General features: G+C 37.1%; 1 protein-coding gene across 5 annotated transcripts in view; it reads left to right on the top strand.

Moving 5' to 3' along the window:
• Positions 1 to 15,368, top strand: part of MID1 (midline 1) — a 241,567-nt gene that overhangs the window by 192,377 nt on the left and 33,822 nt on the right. For all 5 annotated transcript variants that reach the window (XM_050978094.1, XM_030235021.2, XM_030235020.2 and 2 more), the window contains exon 3: positions 4,943 to 5,038. In XM_050978094.1, the coding sequence (XP_050834051.1) occupies positions 4,943 to 5,038 (96 nt within the window). The remainder of the gene's footprint in view (positions 1 to 4,942; positions 5,039 to 15,368) is intronic.

Below are 15,368 nucleotides of genomic sequence, written 5' to 3'. Positions count from 1 at the left end.
CTCCAAACCTGGCTCAAAACCACGCTTGATATTCTGGCAGTTATTCTGGATTTGATTGGCAACTTTTTTAATAGGTTAGACACAAGTCCTGGAGGCAACAGGACTAGTTCATGGGGTATGTCACTATGACGAGGTGAAAATATAACTGGAGCACATGCAGGATAATGCCTTTGAATTTGGAGGAAAATATTTCAGTGAAGATATGTTTGTTTGGACTGTGTTAGTGACAGGGAGTGCATTTATGATCTCTAACCAGCCTGCAAGTACTAAAGATTGATCTGCCATGTCAACACCACCCTGCTGTTCCTGCTGGTTTAAGTTAGAATTGCGATCACACTTGTGCTTTGTGATGTTTTATTCCTCATCTACAGCAGTGTAACTGTGTGGCTTTAAGTTATACTCTTTACTAACCCAGTCTGAAATGTATAAACTGTTTCATTTTGACTGTTTGTAAAGAGGTGATGGGAGGGGGGCAGTGGTTCTCAAGAAACCTATGTAATTACTAAAATCAAATTCCACTATGCAAAGTTGTTTTCTTTAAACCAGGAGATAGCCTTAAAATGTGCTTTACTCTGGTCAGTTCTACACTAGGATCAAAGGAAATGCAGGCTGCAGTCAGTGTTTGCTGAGGCTTTGGTCATGGTGGATTTGATAAAAATGGTGGTCAGCACTATTGTTACGCATAGAATCCCGCAGTGCATGTCTTAGCATGTGCAGCAGTTTCAGTGTATCAGTTCTCAAACCTTTCCAGTAAGCAGTGAGTGGAAAATTCAAATGACTGCTTATATTTACCAGTAGGAGAAAGAACAGAATTTTTAATAAGAAAAATACCGTTTCTTTACTTCAAAAGGAATTGAAAATTTCATTGTACCTGATAGCTATCTGTTTTATTTTTTGGCTTTTTAAATAGACATTTTTTATGGAAAATGTCTCTGAGAAGATGATTTTGGGAATGCTTTGTTATTTTGTTGGTGACGTAAGCCAGGAGCACACGACTCAGCATTTCTCTTCTTTAGAAGCTTACATTAATTTATTTTGACAGCATTTCCAACTCATAGTAGCTTAGGATTATCTGTTTGTGCTACTTTCTTATTTTAGACAAGCAATGCTTTGCGTGAGACTGTTAATTTGGCAAAGGGCATGGGTTCACATTTGGTTTTCATAGACTGGTAGGTTTAAAGACTGGAAGAGACCATTATGATCATCCAGTCTGACCTCCCACTTCAATCAGGGCACAAGCCTCACGCAATCATTGCTGCAACATGATCATGACTTCAGCAGCAACGTGTTCATGAACTAGACAGCAGCTTAAAAAATGTGATCAATACTGAGTTGCCTTCCTCTAGTTTTTGGCATTAATTTTTCCAACTTAGACTCCTGTCCCTGGATCATATCATTTTATAGGCATGCAGAGTCAAAATGAAACATCATCCTTAACTGTCCTTTTCAATTACATGTCTGGAGTTTCATCTACTTGGATTTTTCCCAAGATTATAGGAATATTTATGTTGTATAATTGTCAGACCGTGCTAAATGGACAGTAAGTATTCTTTTCACTTTATACTGTTGTAAAAACAGTTTCAAAACATGCATGGAATGTAAAGATCTTGGGCTAGATCTACATTGGGAAGTCAGGAAGCATTCAGCCTTGGTTTTGCTTTTTGAGAGCAGTTTGCATCTACTGAGTTAACATACATGAAGCTTGTCCACAGAGGAAAGGCAGAGCAACTATTGTGCTTCTTTAAAAAACAACACCAGAGTTTCTAAGATCAGTTTTTAGTAGACAGATAACAATGAAAATTAGCAACTGACAAAAAAAGATAAGAAAAATGAAGGTGTGAATGTTTAAGAAATTGTGATTTACCTAGATCATTACCAAAAATACAATTGTAATTTGGTGTGCCCAGCAGAACAGCAGCAGAAGATTAGGTGGGAAGAAGGAAGGTACTTGGAGTCTGGTTATTCTGATTCTCATTTTCACTTGTACTCATCATAATGTGAGAGCACACTTTCTTCAGACTTCAAACCTGGCTAGAATTCGCTCTCCCAGGAATTCTGGTCTACAACAACTAAATTAATTTTCCAAGTTGGCTGGACCTCCAAATCCGGCAGCATTGTCTTACGCAACTGGGGAAGTTCCTGGTGTGGATGAGAAATGAGGTTGCAACACTTTGGAAAGTCTCTGAGCAAACATCTGTTTCTGAAATTTAAATGTTCAGGCCTTTTCTGTGTCACCCTACATGGAGTATAGAAAGAGGGCAGAGCTCAAACTCTGCAACATTACTATCACGTGGTAGCTAAAGTGGCTCCATGGTCTGTCTGAGAAAATAATAGGGGAAGGTACTAGAGGAAGATACTGCCAAGAGAAAATCTGGGTAAACATACTGCAGGAATTGATCAATTTTTATGAGCTTTAAAACTTTCTAATCAGGCCACTTTTAAGAGCTCCCATTCAGTACTGTCCTAGTGAAACTGGAAAGATTGACATTAATTTCAGACAGCAGCCGCCAGGTACTTGTCATCTGATAAAGCATTAATAGAAACTGATGTTCTTCAACAAAAATTTAACAAAATTCTGATTATTCTTGACTTTAAAAAAAAACCAATCTCTTGCATACCAAACTGCATGGAAACAAAATTCCAGGCTTTATTACACAATTCAAGGAGATAGAACATGGGAATGGATTAACTCAAATTTCTCTAAGGCAACTCACTTGTTTCGTAGTTTTCTTCCGTTTTCATGGTCAGGAAATGCAGAAGATCTCAAGAGACCTGTGTGAACCCATAATAATATATATGGGTTTATATTTATAGTCACTGGATAGGAAGCTTATTCTAAGATTTTATTTTTCATCCTATATATATATACAGGAATATAGATTACTATATCCAGATTTTGGAAATATTTATAATATAATAATGTATATATAATCTATGGGTCAACACATTTTTGTTTCAGAGAAAAATGCTGACTCTTGTTATATTAATGGCTTTAGCTGAAAAGAAATAACTTTCAGTCATTTGAAATCGTTGTAGTGTTCCACAACCCTTTTGAATACATTTTTTCTTCTTAGTATATATAGGTACCAACTGCTAGTATTTTCTTTGTTCAATAAAACATTTTAAATTAGATAACCTCCATCAAGAATACGCAATTTCCATGGAAACATTTTAGTGTAAAATATTAAAACATATAAAACATTAATGTATAAGATTAAGAAGTTTTATAAATAAAATTTCAAGTGTATTTGCTCATTTGAATCATCTTAAAGAACTGTTCATTGAAGGCAAAAGTTATCTAATATTGTAACTATATATGATATTTTGACTTTGCCTGTGAGCCTCAGTGCTACAAAGGGACATCTGACAGCACAGCCAGCATGCCTTTGCAATTAAAATTGTTCACAGTGTGGCTTATAGAAATGTAAGATCCAGCACAAACAGTTTGGTAAAAATGCCTGTTCTTGTTACCCTTTGTTTTAATGGGCTACGAAATAAATGTAGTGTAGAAGGTATTTTTACAGCCAGAGCTTGTCATACACAATATGCATGGCTCTGCTGGGAAGAAAACACCAAAACCATGTACTTCAAGCAGCCATCATGCTTCTTGGAAGGATCATATACGTAAAAGCCACCAAAATGTTGTGTTTTCCTTAGTGGAACAGAACTGACTGGCTCTCCAGTGCTTACAGCATCAACCCTGGTACATGCCAAAGTGTGAATCATTCAGCAATTCAATACTGCCACCTTCATTTGTTTGTAGCCACATGCAAAAATGGGAAGGGAGCTGCATGGCTGGAGAAAGGGAGGGCAAAGAACAAGGTGTTTTAAACAGCATGAAATAGGCAGGGAATAACAACACCAGAAAACACACACACACACACACAAAATGTGTGTATGGAGGTGGGAGTTGGGGAGGATTATACAAGTCAGGTAAGTTAATGGTAGCTGCAGGGACTGAAATGATAGAATAGATACACCAGAGGGAAAGTAGTAGTGTGAAGAAAAGAAGGTCATTAATAAAAGATGAGGAGGGTTGAAATTAATGAAAGTTGTGCAGAGACACTTGCAGCCCTTGTCAGGAGAGAAGCACAGGACTCCTGGTACTCCTGTTCAGTAACTGCAGGGAGTGGGTCAGAGCTGTCACAGACCTGCCCCTTGTGCTTGGGTTCTCCTCCTGTGGATGCAGGGAGGAGAAGGGAGGCTGAAACGTTGGTTGTTAGATCTCAATCTCCCATGCAATTGCAGGGAGCCAGCAGCCTCAGATCTGTGAGCTGGGCAGGACTTTGCTCCACCACAGCTGCAGATATTTATGGCAGCTATAATCAGTTGATAAACACAGAAACGTGCCACAAGTTCTCTCTTAAGAACAGTTAGTGCAGGCAGAGTTTGTGAGCAGGTATTTCATTCTTATCCATAGAAATGATGTTTTTCTTTTGAATTATTTATTAAAAAATACAACTCTGCTGAATGAGGGAATAAAATCAAATAGATCAAAATACCTCCAGCATTTCAAATCCTAAGAAGAAAGTGATGACCAGCTCTGACACCTCAGTTAGCAGCCGGGTTTTAAATTCAGATGTTAGACTGAAAGCAGGAAATAAGGAGTCAAAAATGTTCTCAGTAAAAATAAATATTTATTTTGGGGAAATGTTCTTGACTTTTCTGGTCTTCTCCTTACTCATTTTTTTACTCCTGAATAAAACTACTTGCTTAATCTAATTATCATTAGGTCCTTAAAAAACCCATTTTCCAGAATTCACTCTTTTCTTGAACTTTTTTGCTCTCTTGTCTTGCACAAACAAAACATCTAATCTAATCAAACGTGTAATGAAACATATCAATATGAAACTCTCATGTTCATATCTGTGTAATTTGATTTTTCAAATATTCACCAAAGTATTAAATTCTTTGAAATTTTTTTTTTCTTTTATTTTTACAGCAAAATTTGGAGAGTAACCTCACCAACCTTATTAAGAGGAACACTGAACTGGAAACTCTTCTGGCAAAACTCATTCAGACCTGTCAACATGTAGAAGTGAGTATGGCCTCCATTAGAAATTCTGGTAAACTTAATAACATTCATTTCCAGCATCCAGGAGCAAATATTTAAACAAAAAACAAACAAAACCCCAACAAAAATAAATAAAGCCAAATAAACAAGAGAATAAATTAATTTAAATTATGGTAAACTGATTTAAAGCTTTTTCACTGATAAGTGCTATTCTCAATATAGATAACCTCCTTTACATTCCTTTCTGTCCTGTTTTAATTATGGTGTGTTTCTATCGCCTCCGCTGCTACTTTCCTTGAACACATCACTTATTACCTGTAACATTTGTCTTTCTGGATCCTTTGTGAGATAGAGAAATATTTACAGGTCGAAAATGAAGGCAAAAAATAGGAACACCCAGATTCCCAACCTCATTTAGGTTTCTATTTAATGCTGGTTTTAATTTTCTTTTCTTTTTAGTAGGAATTAATTACCTAAATACATATCTGTACTCAAATGTCCTATATGAAATACATTTATCTTCCAAAGAAGGCAGGTTCTTACAAGTCTTTTAGTTGCTCCACTTACATATTCCACTCTGATAATAAAAAAAAAAATCTTTAACACGGTGGGATCTGAACCTATACTTTCCCCCCTAGAAAAGGTGAAAAAAAGTTCACCCAAAAAAGGCATAAGTAAACAAAACCAAAACAAAAAAGGAAACAAACTCAAGAAACAAGCCAACCAACCAACCAAAGCCAAGCCAACCAACCAACCAAAGCCAAGCAATTCTTCTAAAGAGATTATTTTATCTCTGTATCTGCTCCACTTCTCTGGAGCCTCACCAGCTTCACAGAGCTCAATAAAACCATAAAAGCCTACCCACAGAATGAGACATTAGGTGAATGGTTTAATTCCTTTATAAAGGCACCAATAACACCAGGCAGAACAGCTGGAATGACTTTAGTGGGTATTGAGAGTCAGATAAGGCACAATTTCTTCCTCTGCGTCTAAAGCTCAGGGCAAACCCCGTGAAGCAGATGGGCTCAGGACAGCATAAAGCCTCTTCTTCTTCACTGGTGGCCTGTGTCCAAGATGTGCTAGATCTGAAACACTTGAAATTGCTCCTCAGTCTGCTCTGCAGTTCTGCAATATTTTACCAGCTCTCAGTTTAGTGTTACAAAGAATCCGACTTGTTCAACCGGTAACAGATGCGCTGCTGTCCCTGGAGTCCTGTGTTAGAAAATTTCTCTGTAGACATAAAGCAATCACAACATAGTTGTTAATTAATTCCTACCATGTTTTATTCATCAAATTAGTCTAATTAGCATTTAAATTAGCTAAATATTAAGAAATGAGCTTCAGTCAAACCTTGGACCTCGGCCGTGCTGGAAATTGGGCAAGTGGGGATGGGGAAGTAAACTTTGAAGTTATCTCTGTTTCTCAGAGCCCTGTGAAAATTTCAGATATGATGTGCATATCTCTGGCACTGGAGAAAATGTGACTTAGATAGATTTTTGAAAAGTCAATGCATTCTTTCTCTTCTTGGTTGTTCAGGAGAGAAATTCAACCCAATACAGGAACCTGAATTAAAAATTAAATGAAACACTATATTGGCTAAAACCTTAACAATTCAAATTTAAAATTACAAAATATTAGGGAAAGTTCAATACTGTATTAGTTTTGACATATGAACCCACTGAAATGTTGAAACTGAAAAGGAAGTTATTTTTACAGCAAATGCTTTCTTTTTCATTATTAGATTTATTACAGGTAATAATGTAAAATACATTGCACATCATTTGTAAACATATAAAAATATAAGTAGTAAATTTAAAGACTTTTGTAACCTACTTTGATTTTTCTTACCTAATTTGAAATCATTTTGATTTAGGTTTTGGGGGCTTTAAAACTGGTTTAAAAAAAAAAAAGAAATAAGCTTTCAGTTTCAGATATAGTTTGAACTTCGAAAAACAAGGAAGGAAAGGAAATTATTATTATTCCTTGTATTAAAGTTACCAAGACTTTACTCTGATATAAACTTAAAAGTCAAGCTCACTAACATTTATTTGTAGCTATAAACAGTAACATATTTTTTAAGCCTTTATCATGTCATAAGCCAAAAAAATTCAATGTTACATGATAAATGAAAAAAAAATGTCTTTTTTGGTTTGATATGGAGCAAAAGCTGATGTGTCCAAAAACGAACGGAAAGCAGGCTCTGTGTGTTTTGAGTAAATTGATCCTTGCCAGCCAAACCAAACGTTGTCCCAAAGATGTTGCTCATCTCAAGTGAGCAGTCAGTGGCTTCCCAGGAACCACCTTTATGGCAGATTAGTCATCCTGCCATGCATCCTGCCCAGCTGTACTGTCATCCAGAGCAAAGGCCAATCCCAATCTCTCTCTTTTTTAAAACCAATGCCTATTTCTTTCTGAAACACTTATTTTCATTGTTTTTCCTCCATGAGTACACAAGGACTGATCAGTGATGTTGATAAGCTGGAAGCGTGAGGCCTTCCAGCCACTGGGGAGGGGTATCTGGTTTGGCCTCTCATCACAGCAGTGGAGACATGAATCTTGTCTATTTTTAGATGGAGTTTATAAATTTATGACAGGATTTATGTTGATGGAGGACCTGATCTTGGGAGCCTCAAGAAGTTCTCTTCCAGTCTTGCATTCTTATGGGTGATTCTGGTCATAACAGCGAGAAAATCTTTGTGAATAAATCAAGCTAAACCTGTATTCTTTACTGCTTTAATTAAGATATTATATTAAGAATTTTAAATTAATAATAATAATAATAATAATTTTAGTATCTGAATGTCTGCTTTCATGCCTAACATTGATTAGTTTATTTACTTATGGCAACAGTTTTTAAAATTCCATTTTCTCAAAGGAAACCACACCCTGAAATGTGATTGCTTGAGACTCTAACACTCTTTTCTGTCCCAAACCTTTCAGTTTGTTTAGCAGCACACTCACACACTTGTTCTACTCATCTTTCAGACACATCTCTAACCTGTTTTTCATTTTACACTAATTTTTCTGTCTTTCCATTCTCCCTTCCTCTGTAATCCTGTCTGTCATTACTTGGTTTTGCAGAAACCCCGAAGGCTGGTAATCAGGAAAGCTTTTTTTCCCTTCCTTAGAGCCCATGGCAAATCCTCAACCTCATACTTCTGGCCTGGCTGCTTTCTGCAGAGCACCCCCTTGCCCAGGGCAGCTGGCAGGGCAGCTCTGCCACTCTCTCTGCAGGGAAGGCACCCGGGGCTGCCTCCCCTGGGACAGCAGCAGGGTGGGCTGCATAAAATGATAAACTGATCCATGGGATAAAACAGAGCTTTCTCCACTAACTGAGAGAGTGGATCGGGAATGACTACTACTTGGATATGTATTTCTTTGTAGTCCTAGTTCACAGCGTTCACCTTCTGATAGGATCTGTAGAAACCTTTTTTAAAAGCGTTAAAAACTGTCTTGGATAATTTTATCTTTAAATTTTCTGCAGGGGCCTTGTACAAATCTTCCAAACACAGTGTTGTAAAATTGGGATTGGCAGCCCAGGATGAATCTCTGGGTGGCAGCAGCCCTGTGGCCACACCAGCCCACCTCCAGGTGTCCCTGGGTCAGGGCAGGTGTGGCCCTGCCTGTGAGCCCTGCAGCACTGCCACCTCCCTGGCACACCTGCCACATGCCAGGTGATGGGGGCTGCATCCTGTGCAGGTGCTGTGACATAGAAAATTTCCTTCTTTGTCATAATTTCCACTCTGTGACTGTGTGAAGTTTCTGCAGAAGTCTTTTAGACCGTAGCATTCACTGACATAAGGCACAAATTTGGGCATGAGCCTCTTATGCCAGTTACTTTGTTTCTAAGCAATTTGAGTCTTGGTTTTGGGTTTTTTTCTCATCTCTTTTAGGAAATGCATGATTAAATATCTGTTATATCGTCAATACCATAAAGCTTCTCGTCGGTTAGACAGAAACATAATCTGAACTCAGCTGGAGGAGAAATTGGAGCAATTATCTAGGGGGGAGGAGAAAGGAAATAGGTTTTGCTTGCAGACAACTTTGTAGCATCTGTATCTCAGTCTTTCTGTTTGTTTTGTTTTGTTTTGAATTCGCCAAACGTCATAGGAAGCAGATTCTGGACAATACTGTAAAATAATTTTGGGTTGCATAAGGAGGAGGCGTTTTCCTCTGGTTGTGTAACCCTCGAAGTGCTGCATCCTTTGCTCTTTGTATGTAATAGAAATGCTCCATTTCTAGCTCACTTCTAAAGATCTGCTGCCGGCAAAATCTCAGTGTAAAGTTCCCAGTGAAAAAATGGGTTTGTGAGCACTAAATGGTGGTTTTTTTTATAGTCATATTATATAATCACCTGAATAAAAAGTGGTTCATTGAAAGAACCTTTATTTCAGTGGCACAGATTCTCAGCACTCACACTTATCACATACATTTTACATTTCAGTGTGAAGCAGTAGTGCAAAACCAATGAAGAGAAGATGGCAGCACCTAAAAAAATCTTGCTGTTGCTATTTTTTTGCATGGCTGATAAAGATGAAATGAGCCAAACAGGAAAATTTAATAATAGTGGAATGTTGAGTTTCTAGAAAGACTTTAGCGACAAGATAGCTCATTCAACTTTTGCAACAAAATGTCTCCATCAATTTTTGCATGGCATTTCTGTTCCTTGAGAGACAGCAAAATCAAAACTCAGCTGTCAATACAGTTCTCAAAGGACCCTTGAAAAATAAAGAGGCTTTGTCTGTCACTATAAAAAACACTGAATACTCTGTTTTCACAAATTTTCATGGTACTCACTCCTTGAGATTTGGGATTATTTTTGTCAAAACTCAAGTAAACTGAGAAGTTCTCAATAGGAAAATTTAGTTAGAAAGCCTGTATATAAATCCTGGTGTCTGAATTGCAGTAAATGGCCTGCAGAGTAATACCAAGTCTTTGGAATAAGGCATTTACTTTGCTAGGGATTTTTTTCCTAGGAAAGGAGCAATGAGTTAGGTGTTTACCATCCTTGTGGAATATGTGTGATAACTTGGCAGATAACGTGGAAAGGAACTCCACAGAAATTGGCTTTTTCCTCTGCCCTGCTATCTTCCATTTTTGTGAAGATGCTTGTTCAGCAGCTACATTTATTTGCTATATTTAAGTGCTAAAAGTAAATGGTATTTTTTGATTTTTGAAATAGGCAGAAAAATAAGAGTTGAAGGAAATTAGGAGTTCTAACTCTCAGTAAGATACTAATAGCAAACCTGATCACATGCATAAAACCTTAAGATGGAGTTTACATCATTTGTTTTTTCTAAGACAGTTTCTAATGAGAGAAGGTACAAGATGCTTTCTCTGTTAACATTATCTTGATTGAATATGTGGCATAATCTATTTTGACTTCTAATTACTTTCATTTTACTTTTAATTCCACTCTCATAAAAGTTGATTTCATTCAATGGAAATCTCAGGTAAGCTTTCATCAGAGTCTTAAATTTATGTAGCTTCTGAAAAGAGAAACTTTAGAAATAAAAACTGACAAAATATGCTGCATACCATATAGTGATACAGAATATTCATTCCAGGATGTCCTAAGTTGCATGCCTAGTAAGCTGGAGCCTAATAGTCAAATACTATTTGACTAAAGAATTATTAAATTGATTTCAAAACTTACTAATTAAATGTAGAATTGGTCCTATACAAATATGGAACTGCAGCATTTATGTATACATTTTATGTAGAGATTAGGCATGAGCTGGAATATGTTATTGCCCCTACAACTGTTTTGTATCTTCTGTAAATTGGAGTTGTAGTTATGGTAACAGGTCACAGAGACTGTATATAAACTAATAGCAGAGTTTTTCACTGCTTGCTAAGGTGGCCAGTCCTGATTTGCTCCCTCTCCCTTTCTCTCATAGTCAGATGTTCAGATTTTTGATAGACTGATATTTTTGCAAGACTTTGACCTTAGACTTGTAAATGAAGCTTAGTTCACTATAAACTGGTAAATTAATGCAGCAGGTAATATTTTGTGCCTGCTATCAGAGACTGTAACTTTTCAGTCAAAATGTTGTCAAGCTATGGATCCTTCTATCTCTGAGTCATTCATCATCATGGGGACAAAATACCCTTGAATTCCTCCTTTTTCTGCCTAACCTAAACAGCTAAAGAGCAACTAGAGCAGCAGGGAGACCAAAGGCACTGGTCCTCTTGTGAGCATGTTAAACACTAAGCTAAAGACCCTGGATCCTGGATGATAGTTTTAGGTATTGAACTATTGTTTACAAGTACACTGGTTTCAACATCATGAAAGGATGGGCAATCCTTTGAACTTCAGTGATTATTTGATAGTTTTTGTTTTTCTATCCTATGTGAAACACATGAAGTGGAATATTTTGCTCAATATGGAATAACTAAAATAATAAATAATTAAATATTGCTCAATTAAGAAGTATTTTCATTTTTTAGGTTTAAAGAAAGGTCTAACAAAGTGAAAAAAAAATGAGTGAAAATAATTAGATTGCTAGAAATTTTTTTTCCCCATGAATTTCTGGGGTTTTTTTTCTTTTAGGATGAAATTGTAAATGTCACTAGAGGACTTCTAGGTGTCTTGCTGGTTAGTTTCTCACCAATGTGCTTCAAAGTACAGTGGGACAAAAAACTTCAAAACAATATTTTAGTAAGTAAAATGAGTACTTCAGTCTTCTAAGAAAGGTTTACTTTTAGTCAGGATTGGGGCAGATAATCTTATCTGCTGGACCCAAAGTGGTTTAGCTCTCCTGACCTAATCAATCCTTCATTCACAGAATTCCTACGTAGCCAGAGTAAGATGGCATATTTTTGCACTGACCTTTGTTTAACCTGCTCTGAGACTGCCTCTAAACACAGGTCTCCTGGTTAGAGATAGATGTGGAATGCAAACAAAAACAAAGCCTCTGGCACACTTGAAATGGAAGATGACCTTTTTTTTTTTTTTTTTTACACCATTTCAAACTAAAAAAAATTATACTCAGATGGCAAGCTGATTAATATCACATATTTCCAAAGGCATGGTTTGTCATCACAGATAAAATCAGATGTACTCTTAGACTAGGAAAAACCTGAAAAGTTATTTCCCAAGAGTTCTGCTTCTGCTCCGTAGAAGACTAAGTTGAACAACCCATAACATCACACATGAAATAAAGGAAGTTTGAATCCATGACTCTCATGGCCATAAAAAGAAAGGGAAGAAATTTTTTCATAAATGTTCGTTAATGATTATCCTTTGTATTTCCATTAAATAAATAAATTACATATGGATGATGTTAAAATAATACTTCAGTGTACTCTGGCTCTATAAAGAAAAGTTACTCACTTTACAACATGGAGTAAAATAAACAGGCCTCTCTCTTTAGAAGAGTATAATCCTTTAGTTCATCTAGGGAATGCACTAGATCCAAGAAAATGTGCTCCCCATCTACATGACAATGAAGAAAGTTTTCCTAGAGCAAATAGGTACCAGCCATTATATGTAAAAATGTTAGGTTTTTTTCATCTCAGTTTCTGGGTTTGGTGCAAGAAGAAATTCAGGCTCAAATAAAAAGTGAAGTATGTGGCAATGATTCAACAGGTTTTGAGTGGAATAATTCAGTTTATTTTTCTGATATTTTTGTCTTCTTTTGAGTATACAGTAATTGTTGTGAATACATATAACTATAGCCATAGTATATAGTCATTCTATAACTATCAACTCAAACACATAAAGAAAAATTGATACCTCTTCTTTTACCTGTACAGCCACAGCTGCAAAGAGTTTATTTTTTTAAGAAATTTAAACCATTTTTAAATCATGAAGCTGAAACTCAAATTCATTCCTCAATTTCCAAGGATCAGACTCTTTCTACAACCTACTTTCTTCCATTTTGCATAATCAGCTGATGAATAGGAAATGAAAATTGGTTTTGATGAATTTATCATGGAGAGCATAGTCCCAAAAAGCAGACCCCCTCTAATTTAAGATGTCTTATTTTGCTTGTCATTTAGAGATAGTTTGCCAAAAAGACACATGAAGATTTCCACTTGTGGGGAGACTTGCCTCACCTAGAAGGAATCTCAGAGGAAGAGTTTTGCTATTGCAAGGAAAATTCTTCTGAGACACTAAAGAAATCCTTTGTTTCAGTGTATTAGTTGAGGAAGTTTTCATGGGTATGATCCAGCCCTCTGATTCTGTTTGCCTTTAAATTAACCATAGAAGCTCCACTGTAACCTCAAATCTCTAGCCATTCTCTAGTTTTTGTGATTTCCCAAACATCTGCTGGGGACTTTGAAACCACCACATTCATTTTCTTGTGAGCTAAGCTGCAATTTAACTCGGGTCTCTGAAGATGAAAGCCCAGGAAGCCTCCACAGAGAGCAGAACACTTTCCAAATCAGTTCTCAGCTTGTGGAGCTGGGAACAGCTGGCCTGCTCTCCCCTTTGGGCTGAGAGGGCTTGCTGTTTCCAGCTCCCTGGCAGACATCTGAGGAACCCCCATTTCTCTTCTTTTTTTAACCACACCTACTTCCTGAGGCAAAGGGCAACAGTCCCTATCCATATGTCTGGAAAACCTGGAAAGAAACCTGGAATTTGTGAGGTTGTTGGGTTTTTTCAGTAAACTATTTGAGGTCTGTGTGTGTTAAAGAAATGGGAATAAATTCCCTACAAAATCAGGAGAACTGGAATCTGTCCTTTTTCTTTGTAGATGTCATAGTTCTCACTAAATCATAAGGCCTCCTAGTCGATTTTACCTGGCGTGGAAAAGAAATTTATAAAAAAGATACCAATAAAGCAGAAAGCTTTAGGTTCAAAGTATTTCTGGACATGGATTTTTAAGGAACTTGTTGATGCCAAAACTAATTGTATTCAAAGTGAAATTTTCCATAGAGAGGTGTCACCAAGTCTAGCATAAACTCTCAGGCAACAGATACCTCAAATTAAAGAATCAGCCTTCATCTTGGGTGGAGGGAGCCCAGACTGAAGTCAGCTCTCTCTATGATTTGTAAACTTTCACAAAGTGTGTGACACAGTCACCAGACTTTATAAGGCAGCTATCAGTCTCTTTTAACAAACTCCTTGGAAAGAGGGTTTGTTTTTTAATGTGGAAAAAATGTTGAATGTAAAACCTCAAATATTTTCACCAGACAGAACTCACATTCCTTGGCCAGCCCGGCTGGAAATTATTGTCAAGGCTGCTGTTTGTCAAAGGACTCAAGCAGAAGGAAAAGCCTCATTCTGTTGTGTTTGCAGCACCTGTACAGTGGAGCCCTGGTCCATGACTGTGGCTCTTTGGTCTGACACATGACTCCTTGGGAACACACAAGTAAATAATATTTAATGGTAATCTCACAAATAGTTCCTTTAGGGCCACGGCTAATGTAGTGCACTTAAAATTAGGCATCTGCTCAATTATAAAGTTATTATTGAATCAGAGGCTTTGGGGGCTGAAAAAATGATTAAGGAGTATTTCAGCTTAAGAAAAGCCCCTAGATTAAATGCTGAGGGATTTTTTTTCATACAAAGCTCAGATGTGTAATATAATTTTGGAATATTATTTTCATTTTTAACAAGCTTGTCCAAGTTAGAAAGTTGGAAATGTCTTCAAATGGAGTTAAAAAAGAGTATACTTTTCAGATTTCAAAGAAAAAGAGAAGTCTGTACTCAGTGCATAAAGAAATCCAGAGATTTTTTTCCAAGCATTTTATTTTTCTTAGTCTAGAGCTTTTTAGGTTAAGATCCAATTAATACATTATTATTCAAATCAACCAGAGTATTAAATGAAACAATGTTGACTTAACCTTCCTGTAACTTTATGTTTCATGACAGTTATCCCAAAAATTAATTACATCTTCTTGACAAAGCAAATTGGTGATGTAAGTGGTGTTAGAAGTAACACTTTGAGTGGAAGCTACTCAAAAATCCCATCAAGTGTTACCATAATGAAGTGCCAAAAGTGTTCCTGTAATTAAGTGCTGGAGTTGGCTGTGGCATGGGCCGACCTTGGTATTGACACAGGAGCTGTGCCCACATGCAGTGATGTGATCACTGCCCTGGGCTGAGCCTGTCTAGGATCCCTGCTCTTTGGTGGAATTTCAATCCAGTAGTAAACCTAAGTCAGGGCCAGGAAACCAGTGCATGGTACAGCTGGTTGAAAGCAGCTCTGCAGAGTTTCATGCCAAAGTAAGATGTGTGATGCAGCTGAGGTACTGGGACAACAAGAACAAAGGGAATAGGAGGGACGGAGCAGACTGACTAACTTTTTTAGGTTACCTGAGCTATCAGTGGAGAGGCAGTGGCACTGCTAGAGGCTTTGGGTGAGCTGTTTCATGCTCTCTCTCCTCATGGACTGTGGTGAGA

This window comes from Serinus canaria, chromosome 1 (assembly GCF_022539315.1).
Source record: "Serinus canaria isolate serCan28SL12 chromosome 1, serCan2020, whole genome shotgun sequence".
Classification (NCBI taxonomy): Eukaryota; Metazoa; Chordata; class Aves; order Passeriformes; family Fringillidae; genus Serinus; species Serinus canaria.
Note: the sequence above shows the minus strand (reverse complement) of the source record. Positions and strands in the feature narration are given on the sequence as shown.